At 36.5% G+C, this 20,504-nt stretch overlaps 1 protein-coding gene and 1 pseudogene across 1 annotated transcript in view; both read left to right on the top strand.

The window, feature by feature from the left end:
• Positions 1-18,784, top strand: part of TRPC3 (transient receptor potential cation channel subfamily C member 3) — a 71,482-nt gene extending 52,698 nt beyond the window's left edge. The window contains exons 11-12 of the mRNA XM_039241613.1: positions 15,037-15,112; positions 18,007-18,784. Of these exons, the coding sequence (XP_039097544.1) occupies positions 15,037-15,112; positions 18,007-18,149 (219 nt within the window). The 3' untranslated portion in view covers positions 18,150-18,784. The remainder of the gene's footprint in view (positions 1-15,036; positions 15,113-18,006) is intronic.
• Positions 10,610-10,754, top strand: LOC120238042 (annotated as a pseudogene).
• Positions 18,785-20,504: the final 1,720 nt, after the last annotated feature.

A 20,504-nucleotide genomic window follows, 5' to 3' on the forward strand; every position in this document is an offset into this window, starting at 1 on the left:
AATATGAGAAAATCAATGTACTTATTTTATCTTTCCTCATTTCCCCCTTTCTCCTAACATTTGTTAGCTAAATCATTAGAACTGTGAAGGAGGAAAAAAAAACCTTTCCTCTAACTCATTTGTTAGTTTTGTAAATTAAACTAACAAAAGACAGATTAATAGAAGGGGAAAAAAACACATGCAAAAGTGCATACACACAGGAGAACTCCGTGATGAGTAACTCAAGGGGGTAGTTAGAATTTGGAGTTTATATACCATCTTAACAAAGGGTAAATTTGTGGAGAAGCGACAAGACAAAGGAAAGGGCTTTGGGCTCTGAAGGGTAGTAAGTTGTGGGAAGGTAAATATACGAGAAAACCAATTGAAGATTAGTGTTGCTTTATTAAGGTTTGCCTGTGCAGACCCTGTGCCAGCTTCCTATCTCCAGTGATGAGGGTTGTTTTAATTCCTCTGGTTTGGGACAAGAGAGAGGGAAGACCTTCACAAAGGGAAATTTATGTCTTGCTTTTAGGCAGATTGGAAAAGGGGAATGAGCTCTTTCCGTGTTTTCTGCTTCTTAATGACTTCAGAGTAATCCTTATGCTAAAGTGCTGGTCAGGATTTTAACCACATTTGTTTTCATTTTAGTCCCACCGAGTCGGCATGTACCACTGATATTTTCGACATCGTTTTCCTTTGTGGACTGAAGTTTGTCTTCCGTTAGTTTCTTCAGAAAGAGTTCATGGGAACTATGTTCTCGGAGTTATTTCATATTCTAAACTATTTTCTATTTTCTATATATTTATATTTATATTCTTAGACATGACTTTATTTTCTTAATGTATTTGTAAGCATTGCTCCATTCCTCCTAGAATGAAATGCTGATGTGGAAAAATTCAAGGCCGGATTGTTTTTCTTACACTATTGACCTGAGATTTTGATTTGAATGCCCACATTTTCCTCATTCATTTTTTAAATCCAATAACGTGCTGTTGGTTATTCTAAAAGTGAATCTGCAGGTATTTTTCCTTGCACAAAGTACATCTCTTCAATCCATAAGTTCCAGTCTTCTTTTATTTCTGAATAATTTCCATATATCATATCTTGAGATATTTTTTCTGTTCCTTTATTTGGGTCTCTTCTTTAAAAATACCAGTTAGATGCCTGCTGAATCTTCTTTGCCTGACCTCCATAGCAACCATTTTTACTCTATTCCAGTTGAATTTTTTATCCATTTCTCCTTTGGCTCCTTTTTTCTCATACTGTATTGTTCTTTGTCTGTCTTCATATGTGCTACTTCAAGTTTACCTTTCATTCCTGTGATAATTTTCTTTTCTTCTTCCTCTTTTTGATATTTTCAGGCTTATATATAATTTCCTTTTTTGGCTCACTATATTTTCCTTGGCCTTCTGTGCTCTTATTTTAAAGGCATGATTGACTCATATTGGATATTCTTTCCTGCTTTGTCAAAGATTAACGGACTATGTAGTTGTGGGGTCCATTTCTGGGTTTTCTGTTCTGTTCTGTTGATCTATGTATCTGTTTTTGTGCCAGTACCATACTGTTTTGATGACTACAGGTTTATCATAGAGCTCAAAATCTGGAATCGTGATGCCTCCAGCTTTGCTTTGCTTTTCCAAGATTGCTTTAGCTTTTGGGATCTTTTTGTGGTTCCATACAAATTTTAGGATTGTTTGTTCTAGCTCTTTGAATAATGCTGGTGGTATTTTGATAGGAATTGCATAAGATGTGAGGAATACATTGGGTAGTGTAGACATTTTAACAATGTTCTTCCAATCCATGAGCTTAGAATGTGTTTCCATCTTTTTGTCATCTTCAATTTCTTTCCTAAGTATTCTATACTTTTAAGAGTACAGATCTTTTATCTCTTTGTTTAGATTTATTCCTAGATATCTTCTGGGTTTTGATGCAGTTGTAAATGGGACAGATTCCTTGATTTCTCTTTCTGCTGCTTCATTATTGGCGTACAGAAATGCAACAGATTTCTTACTTCGATTTTATACCTTGTGATGTTACTGAATTCACGTATCACTTCTAGAAATTTTTAATAAAGTCATTTGGGTTTTCTACATAGAATATCATGACATCTATGAAGAGTGAAAGTTTGCCTTTCTTACTCTCCAGTTTGGATGGTTTTGATTTCTTTTTTCTTTTTCTTTTTCTTTTTTTTTTTTTTGTCTGATTGCTGAGGCTAGGACTTCCAGTACTATGTTAAATAACAATGGTGAGAGTGTGCATTCCACTCTTGTTCCTGACCTTAGAGGAAAAGCTCTCAATTTTTCCTCAATGAGGATGATATTAGCTGTGGGTCTTTTGTTGGTGGCCTCTATGATGTTGAGGTATATTCCCTCTATCCCTACTTTATTGAGGGTTTTTATTAAAAATGGATGCTGTATTTTGTCACATGCTTTTTCTGCATCTATTAAGAAGATCGTGTGGTTCTTATCCTTTCTTTTATTAATATGCTGTATCATGTTGATTGATTTGTGATTACTGAACCACTCTTGTAGCCCAGAAATAAATCCCACTTGATTATGGTGAATAATTCTTTTAATGTACTATTGGACTTGATTTGCTAGTATCTTGATGAGAATTTTTGCATTCATATTCATCAGGAATATTGACCTGTAATACTCATTTTTAGTGGAGTCTTTGTCTGGCTTTATAATCAAGGTAATGCTGGCCTTGTAGAATGAGTTTTCCTTCCATTTCTATTTTTTGGAACAGTTTGAGAAGAATAGGTATTAACTCTTCTTTAAATGGTTGGTAGAATTCCCCTGGGAAGCCATCTTGCCTTGGTATTTTGTTTTGGGGGGAGATTTTTTTTTATACTGATTCAATTTCTTTACTAACTATGGATCTGTTCAAATTTTCTATTTCTTCCTGTTTCAGTTTTGGCAGTTTATACGTTTCTAGGAATTTATCCATTTTTTACAGATTTCTCAATTTATTGGTGTATAATTGTTCATAATATTCTTTTTTAATTGTTTGTATTTCTGTGGCATTGGTTGTGATCATTTCTCTTTCATTCGTGATTTTATTTATTTGGGTCCTTTCTCTTCATTTTGATAGGTCTGGCTAATGGTTTATCAGTGTTGTTAATTCTTTCAAAGAACCAGCTCCTAGTTTCATTGATATGTTTTACTGGGTTTTTGTTTGTTTGTTTGTTTGTTTCTATATCATTTATTTCTGCTCTCATCTTTATTATTTCCTTTCTTCTGCTGGCTTTAGGCTTTATTTGCCATTCCTTTTCTCGCTCCTTTAAGTGTAAGGTTTCATTGTGTATTTGAGACTTTTCTTGCTTCTTGATGTAGCCCTGTACTGCTATATACTTCCCTCTTATGACTACCTTTGCTGCATCCCAAAGGTTTGGATTGTTGTGTTTTCATTTTCATTTGCTTCCATGTATTTCTTTATTTTTTCTGTAATTTCCTAGTTAATCTATACATTCTTTAGTAGGATGTTCTTTAACCTCCAGATATCTGTGGTCTTCCCAAATTTTTTCTTGTGATTGACTTCAAGTTTCATAGTGTTGTGTCTAAAAATTACGCACGGTAGGATCTCAATCTTTTTGTACTTGTTGACGGCTGATTTGTGACCCAGTATGTGATCTCTTCTAGAGAATGTCCCATGTGCACTTGAAAGTGTATTCTGTGCTTTAGGATGAAACATTCTGAATATATCTGTTAAGTCCATCCAGGCCAGTGTGTCATTCAAAGCCATTGTTTCCTTGTTGATTTTCTACTTAGATGATATGTCCATTGATGTAAGTGGTGTGTTAAAGTCCCCTGCTATTGTTGTGTTGTTCTCAATGAGTTTCTGTATGTTTGTAATTAATTGATTTGTATATTTGGGTGTTTCCAAGTTGAGGACATAAATGTTTACAATTGTTAGATCTTCATGTTGGATAGACCCCTTTATTTAGATCTAGTACCCTTCATCTCTTCTTACAGTCTTTGGTGTAAAATCTAGTCTGTCTGAAATAAGTATGACTACTCCAGCTTTCTTTTGATTTCCATTAGTATGATAAATGTTTCTCTATCCCCTCACTTTCAACCTGCAAGTGTCTTTAGGTCTGAAATAAGTCTTTTGTAGACAGCATAAAGATGGGTCTTGTTTTTTGTGTTTTTTTTTCCTTAATCCATTCTAATACCCTGTATCTTTTGATTGGAGCAGTTAGTCCATTTACATTCACAATGATTATTAATAGATATAAATTTGGTGCCACTGTATTATCTGTAGAGTTGGTGTTTCTGGAGATTTTTGTGTTCTTTCTAGTCTTTTTTGCTTTTAGGCCTTTCTTTCCCACTCAAAGAGTCCCTCTTTAATATTTCTTGCAGGGCTGGGTTAGTGGTCACTAACTCCTTTAGTTTTTGTTTGTCTGGAACTCTTGATCTCTCCTTCTATTCTGAATGATAGCCATGCTGAATAAACTATTCTTGCCTGCATATTTTCCCCATCCAGTACATTGAATATATCATGCCACTCTTTTCTGGCCTACCAAGGTTTTGTAGAGAGATCTTCTGCTAACCTTATTTGTCAACCCTTCTAGGCTAGGGATTTCTTTTCCCTTGCAGCTTTCGGGATTCTTATCCTGAAATTTTGCAAATTATACTATGATATGTATTGGTATTGACTGCTTTTGTTGATGTTGATGGGAGTTCTCTGTGCCTCCTGGATTTGGATGTCTGTTTCCTTCTCCAGATTAGGAAAGTTTTCAGGTATAATTTGCACAAATAAAACTTCTACCCCTTTTTGGGGTGCCTGGGTGGCTTAGTCGGTTAAGGGTCCGACTTTCACTTAGGTCATGATCTCGCGGTTCGTGGGTTCGAGCCCCGCATCAGGCTCTGTGCTGACTGCCAGCTCGGAGCCTGGAGCCTGTTTCAGAGTCTGTGTCTCCCTCTCTCTCTGACCCTCCCTTGCTCACGCTGTCTCTTTCTCCCTCTCTCTCCTAGAAATAAATAAAAATATTTTAAAAAAAAACTTCTACCCCTTTTTCCCCTCTCTTTTTTGGGATTCCTATGATATGGATGTTATTAAACTTTACGGCATTGATGAGTTCCCTAAGTCTACATTTGTAATCTAATATTTTTCTTTCCTTCTTATCAGGATTATTTTCTATAATTTTATCTTCTGTATAACCTATTTGTTCCTCTGATTCTTCCATCCTTGTGGTCATTACGCCAGTCAGTTTTGCATCTCGGTTATAGCATTTTTTATTTCAGCCTGATTAGTTTTTAGGTCTTTGATTTCTGTGGTAAGGAACTGCCTGGTGTCTTCTATGCTTTTCTCAAGCCGAGCTAGTTTCTTTATGATTGTTGTTTTAAATTTTGGTTCAGGCATAGATCCCTGGCTGTGACCTCTTCTTGTTCTTTCTTTCAGAATGAACTCCACTGTCTTGGCATTTTGTCTAGGTCTCTGAATTCTGTGTGTTAGGAAAACTTGTTATGTTTCCTGCTCCTGAGAGTAATGGCTATATTAAGAAGAGGTCATATACTGTCCATAGCCTGGAGCTTCAGGAAGCATTTCTGGTGTATTCTGTGTGTACCCTGCTGTTGTGTTTTGGAGCCTCTTTCCCTCAGGTCAGTCCTCTGTAGAGTTTCTCCTTGCCCATAGTGGGGACTTGTTTGGACTTTGTCCACTATGTGGTGAGTTTTAACTAGGTGTGTTTTGGTCTTCTTGTTAAAAGAGGCTAGATCCTCTTTGCCTTAGAGCTGAAATTTACAGCACTCTATGGCCAGTAGACTTGGTGCATGCAGGAGATTTGTGCTGGTCTTCTGGAGGAGGAGGGCTCCCTGCTGCTCTAGTAAAAAAGAACCTGCAGAGTACAGGAGGGAGGGAATTGGTATAAGCAGCTTAAACATCCACTGTGGGTGCTGTGCTGCTCACTGAAGCCTGTCTGTGCTGTTGAGCGGGAGAGAAAAATGGCACATACCCACTCTCGATACCACAGAGGAGAGTGTGCTTGCCACTCCTTAGGAATCCCTTAGAGGAGAGTGAACAATCTCCTGTTGTGTGTACCAGGCATCCTTCAGATCCCTGCCGTCACCCTGTTTGTTTCTGAGTCATCTGCCCACCCCATGGTGCAGTGCTCCTGTGTTTTATTTCAACTGGCTGTGTTTCAAAACTCCAAAGTTTAGGGACCAAACGCCACACAGACCTGTGCTGATCCTCTAGAGAAGGGTCTTGTCATGCGGGGGCCGGTGACAGTTTGTCCCTGAAGGGCTATTGAATGAATGCACAGGGGCTTAGAGTTTATGGTAAAGTGCAGAAAAAGCTGATATCCATGTTCGCTGCCCTCAGCAGGAGTCTCTGCTTGATGCTAACGAATGGGGCAGCTCAAAGGTGCCTGCCAGCTATTCTGTCCTCAGAGAGGCAGTGCCATCTCTCCCAAATGCATTCCAGGAAGGGGAACTGTCTCTCCCAGTGTGACGCAGGGGATCCTCAGACCATGAGGTCCACTCCTGGGCCTCTCCCCTCCTTCATAGGAGCCCCTCTGTGCCCACCAGGCTCCACCCAGCTATGGTGTGGATTTCTGAAACTTCAGAATTTAAGCTTCATTGTAAAAAGTTGTGATAATCAGACCTTCTCATTTTCCCTGTCAGTGGTTTTGGGGAAGTATTTTTTCCTGTGCAGTGCCCTGTATCCTGGTTTTTCTCCCTTTCTCTCCTCTCTCCCTGATCCAGGCTCCCTCCCCTCCACAGCACCAGCAATTCTTTTCTTCGCCAACCACGTCTCTGCACCTCCTACCTTGCACAATATGGCCTCTTTTCTCCTCTGGGTTGTGAGTTTGTTTTCTCAGTCCTCAGATGATTTCCTAGATGTTCAGAATAATTTGATATATATTATCTAGCTGGGTTCAAGGGATGAGGCTCCCATAGGGTTCTCCTACTGCTGTGCCATCTTAACTCCCAATGTATTACTCAGTTTTAAATGAAGTAAGTTCTTAACTGACTGAGCCACCCAGGCGCCCTTTAAATAAAGCAAGTTACTGAATCAGCAGCTTCAGGAGTTTGGAGTGGTGTTGGAGAATTCCAGATCCACCTTCCCAGCTAATAGAATTTTTCTTTGGGCGCAGGATTGTATTTTTTAGTTCATTTTTTATGTTTCCCTAACAGAAAATAGCAATACAGGACAAGTCAGTCACAAGGCAGACTCTCTCTCTCTCTCCACCTCACTGAATACTCCTAGCAAATATGGATTTCCTTTATAATTTCTCCTTCATTCTTCTAAGCTTCTCTAGATTTTGTATAAAAAGATCAAGGAAAGTTCTCAGCCATGAATGTCTGCCCTTCACATTTCCTCACATCCTCATTTGATCTTTTCATATAACCTTTCTAAAAAAGGGTATGGATGCCTCTAAGTTTCATCAAAGGAGTTTGTGTTTCTGTTTCTTATTCTCCTTGTTGCTTTTGAATGATTTAGAAGAAGTGAGGGGAATTCCCAACTTTATTGTCAAATTCAATCTTCTTGTGTCTGAAAACTGATATGCTTCTGTATGAGGTGATGTTTGCTACACTGCCTAGAGACTCCAGAATGCTGTACATTTCATATTTTATAAGGAGAAGAATTCTTTATGCCTGTAGTATATTATACAATATTCGTGCTCCAAAATTGATAGTCAAAAAATAAACTCTGAGAAAAAAGTTTAAACCAGCTATCAAACTTCTCAGGCCAATCAAACTTCATACTAATGCCTTGATTCTATTTAGATAAAATCTCTTTACTATGAACTCCATGAGTGATAACAATTGGTTTAGTTTAATGGATTCTTATTTCATGCAGTGTGATTTTAACATATGGCTTACTTAAAGAAATCTCAGATCCTAACCTGGTAAATAGAGTTTATTTTCCTCAAAATGGTGACCTTTTGGGATACACTAATTCTAATGGTGCTACCATAACTCAGAACATTTTTGGAATATTAATAAAGAATTACTTTTGGAATTAGTTTATCAGACACAAAATTGCTTTATTCTCATTGTTAAACTCAGATAATTGTTCACCTTATTAACAAGACTCAGTGCCATATGACTACTTTTTTTCAAAAATAGTCACATCCATCTTCAAAAAAACACATGGCTGTCACCAGTTGCACCTTATGTGTTTTATATCCAAATGAGTGTTTCCTCTCCAAGACAATTACTTCAAAAGCAGAGAGGCTCAAATGTGCCTCAAAGTATAACAGAGGAAGAATTTCAGAAATACTTTGATCAATGGCAGTGTTATTTATATTAACAGTAATTATTAATAGTATGCTGAGGTCATTGTTATGTATGTAAAGATTTTTTTTTAAAGAACTAGGGATGATTTTTTCTGGAGAACATAAAGACTTGGAGGTATAGCTGTGATTGAATTCTGCTCATGAAAAGTTCAAGCATAGATATGCTAAGGTGACTTTAAGAAATGGGAATATTTTCCTAAGACTCCACAGAAGCAAAGTTGTAGGTTCTTGGGTCCTATTCTCTCTGGTGTCTCTTGTAGCAGACACCTGTAGCAGCTCTGCTTTAACTACCTTCTTCAGCTTGGGAACTCCTTTGGCCAAGACAGTGTTATACTGTCTTTGGCCCACATAGTGGTCCCTAGTCCAATCCATGAAGGCTACCATAGGTGGCTTGGTTTTACTGGAAGTGCATGGCATTTTTCTTTAAAGGAGGTAATATGAAGTATTCACATTGAACTTCATTCATAATGAGCTTGATGGCACATTCAAGACTTCCACTATTATGCATGGTCCTTGGTTATAAGGATACAAAAATACAGTCCTTGCCTTCAAGGATATCTCCCTTGGAGTGAAATTTCAGGATTGAGGTAAGAAGGAAAGAAAAAGTAGATTAACATTCACACAACCTTGTGAAATGTGGTATAGATGAAATGTAAATAAAATGGTATGAGAACCTTGCGAAACACAGAGGAGGGGAATATTTAAAAACCCATCACATAGAAGAAGAAGCAATTTCATTCTGTATTTCTCTGAAGAACAGAATTTTGACCAGTGGTTAGAAGGTATAATGAAGCATATTTGATGCAATACAACAGAATTGTTTTGTAACTGCTACAGTTGTCTAAAAATAGATTAAACCAGCTGTCTGGAAAGAATAACAGGCTCTGAATCACAGATGTTTATTCAGAGGCTGTGCAATGGTGATGGATCAGGATGTCTCACAATGAATGGTATGAAAATATGAAAAACACATGACTTCCAAGGTCCCTTCCCTCTCTAAAATTCTAGTTTCTGCTTCTGAGTTCTTTATAAATGTTTGTTCGTATTAGTCTTACCTTATAGGCATACTTTATAATATTCGTATTATGGAATAGTCATGGACAGTCAAATTTGGCTTCTCTGTAGGATTAAATGAGAAAATGAATGTAAAAGTATCTGAAAGAGTTCTTCACAAGTGTCAGTTGAATTTGAATCAGTGAAAAATAAGCTAGTGAAAAGAAGAGGTTTGATGCCTTTTGGGAATGAGGGACATACCCATATACCCAACTACCCACATTTCATCCCTTCTCCCAGTCTTAACAGAGATTTGAAAAATGAACTCAGATTTGTCTGCAAGAGATGATTTTTAAGGTAACTACCATCTAGGCTTTTCACACCCTGGATAGAGGAAATCCATGGTCTACTCTACCAAAGTCACAATGTCGACTTTAAGGAGTGATTCACAGGATCATACCAAGACATTGAGATAATTCCTAGAGGTTTTGAACTGTGGACTTCTATTCCACTAGTTAGTAACTAGACCAAGAGGGAAAAATAATGAGTTTGTTAATGGTCAATTTTGTTTTGGGTACTGGCTTTGATTAAGGTATCAGTTGAAAATTTAAAGGTAATATTTACAGTGGTAATTTTACTTGTCACACATGAGTTTTATAATCCTTGCCTATAGTATTATTAGACATTATTTAGATTGGTTAATCAATATTTGCCTTACAAAAATATGCATGATAATGAGACCATAATAGTTACATTAATTGAGTACCTACTATGTAATTTACCTATATTATCTCTTTTCCCATGTAGATTCTACCATTTCCATTATACAGATTCAGTTGCCAAGGTTCCACAGCTTGTAAATAATGTAGTAACAACTAAAATCCAGGCAATTTGTCCTTGCAGCCCACTTTTTTAACTGCTACCCAATACTGCTTTGGGCTCTCCAGACTACCAGAATGGAAATGGCTAAACTTTGCCCATTGCCTAGGCTACACATCATTTTGGAATTCACATGAATTATCTTTCCAATATGAACTAAAGGATGAACTATTACCAGGTAGTGTCATCTGTGGGGAAACAGATTTCAATCCAATATCAGTTCTGTAATATTCCTCATACGGATTCTTTGTTGCTGTGTTTTGCAAACAAGTTCTGTCACTTTTTGGTTTGTCTTTGAACTTTGTATAATGGGTTCATTAAGGAGTCTTAGCTTGTTCATTAAGGAGTCTTAGCCCAAAATAGCTTCACATAATGGGTTCATTAAGGAGTCTCAACTCATATAAAATGACTTTGTTTTCAATAATATTCCACTAACTGTCCTATTTTGAACTCCTCTTTTCCATTGAATGGAGAATGCCTTTACAACGTCTGGTCAAGATTCCAGGACTTTCCATCGTTTCTTGGCCTTTTGGCTAAGATCAAGTGAAGATTCCAGGACTTTCCAGTGACTTGGTTATTAGAAAGTCTCATTTTTGTAATTAAAGAGACAATTAAGTTTATTTTGAAGTATAAATTTCCAAATCAGAGCTAAAGCTCTTCTTCTCCTTATTTTTTTAACATAAGCTACACCTTTCTGTATCTCTAGTGGAGAAAGACTGTGGTCTGCTTTGTACATACCTCCCCCTGCTAACTCATCAAGGTGCTAATCCTCTCCTATGTAGAATGGGAAGAAGAAGCCAGAGGGCAAGCATCTTTTCATTTGAGCTTACTGTGGTGCAGCTTCTTCCTTGTTCGTCACCACAGCTCTAATGTTGACCAAGTTTTAACATCCTGACTGTGGTAGGCACCCATGTGCTGCGTCTCTCTAAATGGGTTCAGGACATGTTTAGAGGGTTTGAAAAGGCCACATAAGCTACCTTTCTTTTGCACAGCTCCTGAAGCAGAGATCTGGCTCTGATTTAAGGTTCACATCTAATTTTCACCCTTTCCATAAGGACAGCACATCATACCAGCCCCATTTATTGAATAGACCATCCTTTCCCACTGAGGTGTATTATTGCCTTCCACCCAATACAGTGGAAATCTATCCTTTTGCCAAATAATGAGAATACAGGTTGAGCCAATGACTGTTCCTCTCTTATCTCAGTCCTCTTTTTTTTCCCCTGACTTAATTGCCAGGAGCAGGTCAGCAAGTTTGCCAAAATAGACATTTAATTGGAAGCAAGATACCAGGTCTTTTGTTTAGGCAACTCTAAACTTTATGAGTGATTGCCTTGGCTTTTCCCCCTCCCTTAGCTTCTGGGGAGTGGTGGTGTACCACCTCCCTTCCACCCAGGAAAGAGAGAGAATAACCTCTTCAAAAGCCCATGATCCCTCCCATGTCTCAGTCCTTTTACTTATGTGGGATTAGAAGGAAGTTGATGGTAAGTACCGGTCTAGCTATTCTAAGTAAGCCTTGAAGGGAGGTGGATGGTCCCAAATGCTAGTGACAGCTTGGTCTTAGACCATGGAGTACTTAGTATCCTTTCTTATCAGTTTTGGATTTATCAACAATTCCGGGACAACCAGAAAAGTAACATTTGACGTAAGGTTACATTTCATTGGTATTCTTTCTTGTATAAAAGTTTTTTAAATGTCTTAATATAGGGGCGCCTGGGTGGCTTAGTCGGTTAAGCGTCCGACTTTCGCTTAGGTCATGATCTCACGGTTCGTGGGTTCGAGCCCCGCGTGGGGCTCTGTGCTGACTGCCAGCCCAGAGCCTGGAGCCTGTTTCAGAGTCTGTGACTCCCTCTCTCTCTGACCATCCCTGCTCACACTGTCTCTCTCCNGCTCTGTGCTGACTGCCAGCCCAGAGCCTGGAGCCTGTTTCAGAGTCTGTGACTCCCTCTCTCTCTGACCCTCCCTGCTCACACTGTCTCTCTCCTAGAAATAAATAAAAACATTAAAAAAAATTTAAAAAAAAAAATAAATAAATGTCTTAATATAGTCAGATTTATTACTCTTTTCCTTATAGCTTATCCTTTCCTTTAGCTTTTTTCTTTTTTCTTTTAAGTTTATTTTTTTCAAGAGAGAGAGCACAGAGGGGAATAGCAAAGAGAGAGGGAGAGAGAGAATCCCAAGTAGGCACCGTGCTGTCAGTGCAGAGCCCCATGTGGGACTTGAACCCACCAACCGTGAGATCATGACCTGAGCTGAAATCAAGAGTCAGATGCTCAACCAACTGAGACACCCAAGTGCCCTTCCTTTAGCTTTTTCATTTCCCTATTCTTTTCAAAACTTTGCTTTTCACATTTAGATCTTTTGTCTCTTTGGCTCTTTAAAATTTTGTTTTGTGTATGGTTTAAAGTGTAGAGATCTAATTTTAATTTACCCATAAGGATAGTTCTTATCTCAATACTATTTGTTGAATAATCTTTTCTTTCCCACTGACTTGTATTACCACCTTTCAAGCTGCTTTTAACTGAAACATGTTTCTTTGTATTGTCTTTATAAGAATCAACTTTGCTGTCCCGTAAACTTAATTAGATCCCTGATATGTTCACCCATCATAGTGAATTGTTCCAATGAAACTTTAGTAGAGTAGGAGTTATGCTCACTATTGCATCCCTAGCATTTAGTATAGTACCTGGCACAGAATTGGCTCTCAATAAATATTTGGTGAAGGAATGAGCAAGTCTAGGCCAAGATCCACCGGGCTGTGAGTCTGCCCTGAAGTCTACATTCCACAGATTACAATAGGTTTCATATTTTACTGTGATTGGGAAAATGGGTTTTTCCTTTTCAATAGCATAGGTTCCTTCTTGATCTGATTATTCTTTGAGACAAACACTGGGGATATTCCTAGATCTATCCCTTTTCTTGAGCTTGATGTCTAATGGGTCACTTAGGTTTATAATTTCCACTTCCTAAAAATTAAGATAGATTTTCTATTCCTACTGTATCTTCATTTTAGTTCAGGCCTTTCCCTGCCTCCTTTATTTTTTAATGTGATATTTGATATAGGCACAAGAATGTCCATAACACATAATAAGTTAAAATTACATGTACACCTATGGAAACTACTACCTGCCTATGAATGAGAACATTATCCATTATTGCTTCTACCTAGTTGCTTCTCCCTGGCCTGCCTCTTGCCTCCACCTAAGAGGTAATCACTGACTTGAAGTTTGGGTTTCTCAGCCTCTTGCTTTCATTTTCTTTTCAAATATAGACCTGCTATATATGTAAATATTCCTATCAACCATTATATAGATATACTTGTTGTTGAGCTTTATAAGAAGTTTCATACTTGGTGAATTCTACAAATTGAATTTTTCATTCAACATTTATGCTTCTAAGATTCATCCATACTGCTGTGTGTGGCTGTGGCTCACTAATTTCATTATTTAATTTCATTAGTGAACACAATGACATTACATTGTGTAACATACCACCATTTGTCTGTTCTCCTGTTGATATTTGTTTAGACTGTTTCCAGATTTTTATTTGCTATTTTGGACAAGATTGCTATAAACATTGTTGTTTATGTCTCTTGGTCCACATGTGTAAAGTTTTTCCAGGCTCTGTATCAAAGAGTGGACTTTCTGGGTGAAAGAGTATGCAAGTATTCAACTTTAAACGATAATGCCAAATTGTTTTTCAAAATCGTCTATTTATACCTGTGCCAGTAAAGTGTAAAAGTCCCCATTCATGCATATTCTGTCCAACATTTGGCATTATGAGATTTATTAATCTTTGCCCTGTGTAGATATGTAATTGTGTCTCCTTTTAATTGTAATTTGGATTTCCCCAAGAAAAGAATTTGAGATTGTTTTATATGCCTACTGACCATTCACATTTCCATTTCTGTGCAATGTCTGTTTGTATTTGCTCTTTTTTCTATTGTGTTATTTGAATTTTTCTTAATTAAAGTTCTTCACATATTTTAGATCCAAATTAAATGCTTTATCAGTTATAAGTATTGCCAATATTTTCTTCCAATTTGTGACTTGCTTTTTTACTTTTTTATAGTATCTTTTTAAACAGAACTTTTAATGAAGTTTTAATTTTAATAAAATTGAATTTATCACTCTCTTCTATTATACTTGGAATTTTTAAATTTTGTTTAAAAAACACCCAGCTCTACACTGAATTTATAAATATATTTTCCTATGCTTTCTTTCAAAGGGTTTAAAAGCTTGTATTTCACATTTAAGATGTATGTGGAATTAATTTTTCTGTGCATGGTATGAAGCAGGGCTCCAGTTTCATTTTTTCATTATGGGTAAACAATTATCCTGTAAGAGAATTTAGTTAGATTGAAATATATTCACAATATATATTGCTATGAGAGGAAACTATACAATATAACAGAATATATGGTATTTAGAAAATATAAAATATACATATAGTAATTAGTATGTATGCACAATTTAAAGAGACAGACACCAAAATAACAACAGTGATTATCTTTGGATTGTGGAACAATTGATATTTTTTGTTTATTTCTTTTGTTCTTTTCTGTATTTTCCAATTTTTCTCCATTGAACACATATTTGACAGTGAGAAAATAAGGCAGTGCCTATAGGTGATAATATTGTGTCACACTTCTGAAAGAGAATCAGTTGAAAGAGAAACCATTAATTGAAATCCTCCAACTTAACTTTTTTTTTTAATAGTTTCTTCCATTCCTAGAGGTGTGGGAGAATGTTTGCGGATTATGCAGTAAGTCTCAAGAGAAGGTAAAAAATCATTAAGTTGTGAAATCTGGGTGAATCTATATAAAATCTCTCTCTCCTAAGCTGTGTTTGCTTTACAGGTATGTGTGACTCTTTGGAGAATAGGATCCAGGTGGCTTATATATATCATCGGTGATATAATCATTTCTTTTTGATCAACAGCAGATAATGAAAAGACTTATAAAGCGATATGTTCTGAAAGCACAAGTGGACAAAGAAAATGATGAAGTTAATGAAGGTAAGCATCTCCAACTTGAGAAACATTTGCAACTAACTTAATGAACTTGGGAAACTTGATATTGAAGGATAATCAAGTATAATTGGACTTTAAAAATCCAATCTCAGGTAACAGTTCCAAGATTGACAGAAGAATCTTATGTTAATTTCTAAAACTATCTTTTTAAAGAAATCGTTATTAAAAATGTCAGTCAGAGACCATTTATCTCTTCTCAGAATGCCCTGATTCTTAGAATATAAAATCTACCATCTTTCCGGAAGCTTTTAAATCCCTATTACATAAGGTAGTCAGTAGTTTTGGTTCTGTTTTCAGTGAACTCAAGTGAGTGTTAGCCTTTTTCCAATATGAACATTTTCCAATAAAATAATTCGCTGATTGGCTCAAATAGAATCCACTTCAGGAAAATCTTTGTTGTACACAAAGAAATCTCTCTCTCATCTGGTATTTCTCTTCTGCCTTTCACTTTTCTTATAGGCTCCTTCTTTAAAGGTGCCAATTTTTCCAGCTAGGCAGGGCTTCTGTCTGGACTATAAAAAAGTTTCACCAAAAGCTAGGTGGGCCAAAGAACAGGCCCAGAGTTGGAAAGAAATCAACCTTGGAGAAATAAGCTGCCTTAAAAATGGAAAACTGTAGCTTACAACACCAGTGAGATGCCGCCAGATGATCTCTATCTGTGCTGATAAGAGAAGAAAGGGCTAAACTAAATAAAACTGATGGTGGGCTTTGAAGCCATGACCCGGTGAGCGCAAGGAATCCCTTGAAAATCTGACTCATTCCAATGATATGTGTATATAGTAAAGAAGTCTATGAATGCATGATTGAGGACCAGCCAAAATCCAATTGCCCTAGAAACTGTCTCAGGGAGATAGGATTGGAAAGGTGTTATAGTCTAGAAAGCAGAAACCTGATCATTTGTACTATAACCTCCCTGGGAGGAGGGGGTACAAAAACAAAGTGATCTGGGGAACTGGATGGCTGAAATCACCAAAATCAAAGACCATCTTCCAAGTCCTTGCACCAAAGAGGAAAACGAGTTAATGAGAATTTGGAGTTTTGAACAAAGTTCTAATTAAACTATCATACAGTTTAACAGCTTCATTAATAAATGGAGGGACTGAAGTCTGAAGAGATTGAGTAATTTGTGTTTGCTGTATTGGCAGACTACATGTAACACATAGCATATAGTTTTCTGGGGAACCTGAGTGGCTCAGCTGGTTAAGCTTCCAACCCTTGGTGTTGGCTTTGGTCATGATCCCATGGTTTTGAGACTGAGCCCTGCCTTGGGCTCAGTGCTGAGCATAGAGCCTTCTTAAGATTCTCTCATCCTCTTCTTCTTTCCCTCCCTTGCTCTCATTCTCTCTCTCTCTCTCTCAAAAAAAAAAAAAAGTATAGTCTCCCCATAACTCAAAAACAAGGAAGGAGGATATGGTAGTAGGCACATGAAAGGGGATCCAATTGGTTTATAGTCCAAAGCTGATACTGCATGGAATGAAAATCTATTTCTTTCACCAAGGACTGGCCTGTGATTTCAAATTAGATCATATTGCCAAATGGAAAAGGAGGAAGCACTTTGTTTGTTTGGTCTAAGCACAAGGAATCTGAAAATGTGTTATGGGTATTTTTGAGAAATAGAATTCCTTAAGATAAAAATGTCTGACTTTCATATATAAAAGAACATAGAAATTATACTTTAAAGCATGATAAAGGTAGCAGGGAATATCATGAAAGGTATGTTTTACATGTGATTCTATTATGGGGCACCTGGGTGGCTCAGTTGGGTAAATGTCCAACTTCAGCTCAGGTCATGATCTCATAGTTGGTGAGCCCAACAGCTTGGAGCCTGGAGCCTGCTTCAGATTCTGTGTCTCCCTCTCTCTCTGCCCCTCCCCTACTCTCTCTCTGTCTGTCTCTCCTTCAAAAATAAACATTTTTAAAAAAATAAAGCATGATAAAGGTAGCAAGAATATCATGAAAGGTGTGTTTTACATGTGATTCTATTATAGAAAGCTGTTAAAATACCAATGATTTGAAGAATCATTTCTTGTACATTCAAGATACATTTCTGCCCCAAGGTTCACCTTTCAGCATCATGATAGCATTATCTACATGACAATCATTTGCAAGAGAATCCACTTTTTAATTGTAGTCTACGTATGATCAAAATACTGCCAAGCTGGATTATGGGAATAGTTGTTTTAATGGCCAAAAGTCTCCTATGGAGACTCTTATGTATGTACGTATTGCCAGCGGTTTCGCATCTAAACTTAATTTCACCATTGCTTGTTACCTTCCTTATACATTGGTTCTGTGTGTCTTACAAACCATTCCTTGGCTCCAAGTTCATTACCATTGCCTTCCTTAATAATCGTCCCTACTTTATTTTCTTCCCTTCTCTTACTTCAAACTTGATGTAAAACTTACTTGTTCCATACGAGTATTTGCGTGTTAAATAGAATGACTCAGCTTTAATAGCGTTTCATTTTGCTAGTGTTCTCTTCCATCCTCGCAAAGGGAAATGATCCACGTAGGTTTCAACCCTTATGTCTGAGGGAACCAAAGGTATCCCCTGTAGACAGGATGGAGATACCCTGGTTGCAAATCAGTTAACAGAAAAATTACCCTGTGTTGAGAGGTGATTGAGCCTCAGAACAACACATTAGCTGAGTTTTACTACTGAAAACATAGCTGGACTATTTTTATTGCTTTTGTCAAAGGTCACTGTATTTTTAAAGATTAATATTTCTTCAATGTCTTGAAGGAAAAAAATTGAAGAAACTACCTTGGATTTTATGAAGCAAATATGTTCATATTGTATAAATTTCAATCTTTGTTCTTTTCTAAATCCAAAGAGCAAATTACCCATGATATGTTTCTTTTTAATACAAATACTATAGGTGAATTAAAAGAAATCAAACAAGATATCTCCAGTCTTCGTTATGAACTTTTGGAGGACAAGAGCCAAGCAACTGAGGAGTTAGCTGTTCTGATTCATAAACTCAGTGAGAAACTGAATCCTAGCATGCTGAGATGTGAATGATTCAGTAACCTGGAATAATGGCTTTGACTATAGCACAAATGTGGGCAATAATATTTCTAAGTATGAAATACTTGAAAAACTATGGTGTAAATTTTTAGTTTTAACTGCCTTTATCATGTGAATCCTTCAAAGTTAGGTCTTAATGATTTTACTGTTTTATCACATGAAAATGGTCTTCATTTTGATTGTCTGCCTTGACATTATAAACAATGACATGCCATTGTACTTAAAGGCCCAGTATTATTACATTACTGACATTTTGGTCCACTTTAGAATAAACTCTATGTCTTTGCACTACCTGTTTGCCTCCAAGAGACTGTACACTCCTTGGGGACAGGGACCATGTCGTCTTTGTGTCTCCAGCATCTAGTACAGTGCCTGGTACATAGTAGGTGCTCAATAAATGTTGAAACCAACTGAACTGCCAACAAAATACAAATAAAAATAAAAAGGTCATCACTATGTAGCATCCCTTCCCTTGTCCAAATGCTGAAGACATTTTTGTTTTTAAATAGAAACATGAAATTTTATGACTGTCTATGACTTGGTAAGATTTTCTTAGAATTTTTGGCATCACTTATATCCTAGAACCTTTGAGAATTTAATGATGATTTAAGGAATGAGTGAATGAAGAATTTAACAATGAAATGGGTTAATAGAAAATATAATTACATATTTAAGTTTCATAGAATTGTTCAAAACAACACATTAAAGATTTTTCTAAAGTATATACTTTTTGCTATCTGTCTTAAATTTTCATTTGTTGTTTTTCAATAATGTGAATTTATTTAGTGGGATGGTAAGTTTTTTTTTTTTTAAGTTAGAGGCTATGCAGGGTTGCTATTTTGTTATAAGCTTCTAATTTCTGCCTCTGATACTTTAATGCTAAATAAGACATCAACAACTGACTTCTATCTTGCCCATTAGCTTCATTCTGAGTTTTAGAGGGTATGTCTATGAGAAGAGCCAGGGAAGAGCAATGGCTGTCTACCTGGAAACACATGTCCAAGCCTCACCAGGTATGTTTCATTTCCCTTCAAGACATCTCTTGGCATCATTGCTTACAATGATTGACATCCTTTTTCTTATCAAAGCATTTCAATTACACTTTCTACACAAAATAGGTGGTGATGGATCTATATTTGATTCATTTTATAACTGAGTTGAATACTGGTAATATCCATAGCACCTCATGCATCCCATTAATAAGAAAGGAGATACAGACCAGTAATTTCCCTCATCTCTTTGTAGACCATAAAATACTCAAAGTATTTTATTTTGACCAGCTAGGTTTTAATATCTCATAGGGTTATTCCTATCATCTGGATTCTCTTCACTCTGTTTTTATGAAGTCTTACAGGATTATGAATTATTGTAGCTTAAGGGTAGTTTCATAGGTTCTAAAACACAATTGAATATATTATACATTAAAAATCATTAATATCACACATTTTTTGTTTTCTAGACATGAACAAAAATGATTATTAAATGGTAGTACCTAAAGCTCTTTAAAGATTACTTCTTAATTTCTACTTTTGGGGAGTTGAAACAGTTAATGTAAAAAAAGAACTTTACACATTTTTGCTACCATTTTATAATATTTCACTAACTTTTGTGCTTTGCAAATAGTATTTTGTCTTAAACATTTTTCAAACTTTATGTATTTTATGTTATATGTCAGAACTAAATAAAATATTGATTTTTTCATTGTTTATGTTACTATAGTTTATATTAAAACAGTAAAGATAATGAAATTTCCATAATACACAATACTTACGTCTTCTAGTATTGTCTAGGATTCCAAGAGTAAAAGATTTTGCCTGTACCTATGGAAGAGCATATTTAGTAATCTTCCTAATTGAGATTGAAAAAATGTTGAATGGAAAAGTGTTGGATTTAACTGAGGACATTCTGCCTAGGATCCTTAGAGTCTTGAATGAAAATAAAGCTCATAGCATCTATACCCTGTGAGAAAATACATCTTTGTTGTTGTTGTTGTTGTTGTTGTCTATGCCTTCCACAACTGCAGAACTCTAAATGTAGGTGTTTTTTCTTTTATTTACTATGCTTATATAAAAATGGTACGTTTCTGTTATTTCATTGTTTTCCTTCTTCGTAGTTTCTAGGTGGTAGCCAAGAAGGAAGATGTGATGCTAAGGTGTGGTGGATACTATTGATGTCCTGCCCAGATCCTCTTCTGGGCCAGAGCAGGCATCTCCCAGATTCTGTGAGTGTTGGCTTCATAGCAGTTCCCAATTATCCACTTCCCCAGGGAATTGCCCTCAACTAGTTGAAAGGAAGTCCTGGATGTTATGCCTCCCCTTCCCTATACTGATGACTAACTGGGGCGGAAAC

The sequence above is a fragment of the Hyaena hyaena genome, unplaced genomic scaffold, assembly GCF_003009895.1.
Source record: "Hyaena hyaena isolate Hyena2069 unplaced genomic scaffold, ASM300989v1 scaffold_198, whole genome shotgun sequence".
In the NCBI taxonomy this organism is placed as follows: domain Eukaryota; kingdom Metazoa; phylum Chordata; class Mammalia; order Carnivora; family Hyaenidae; genus Hyaena; species Hyaena hyaena.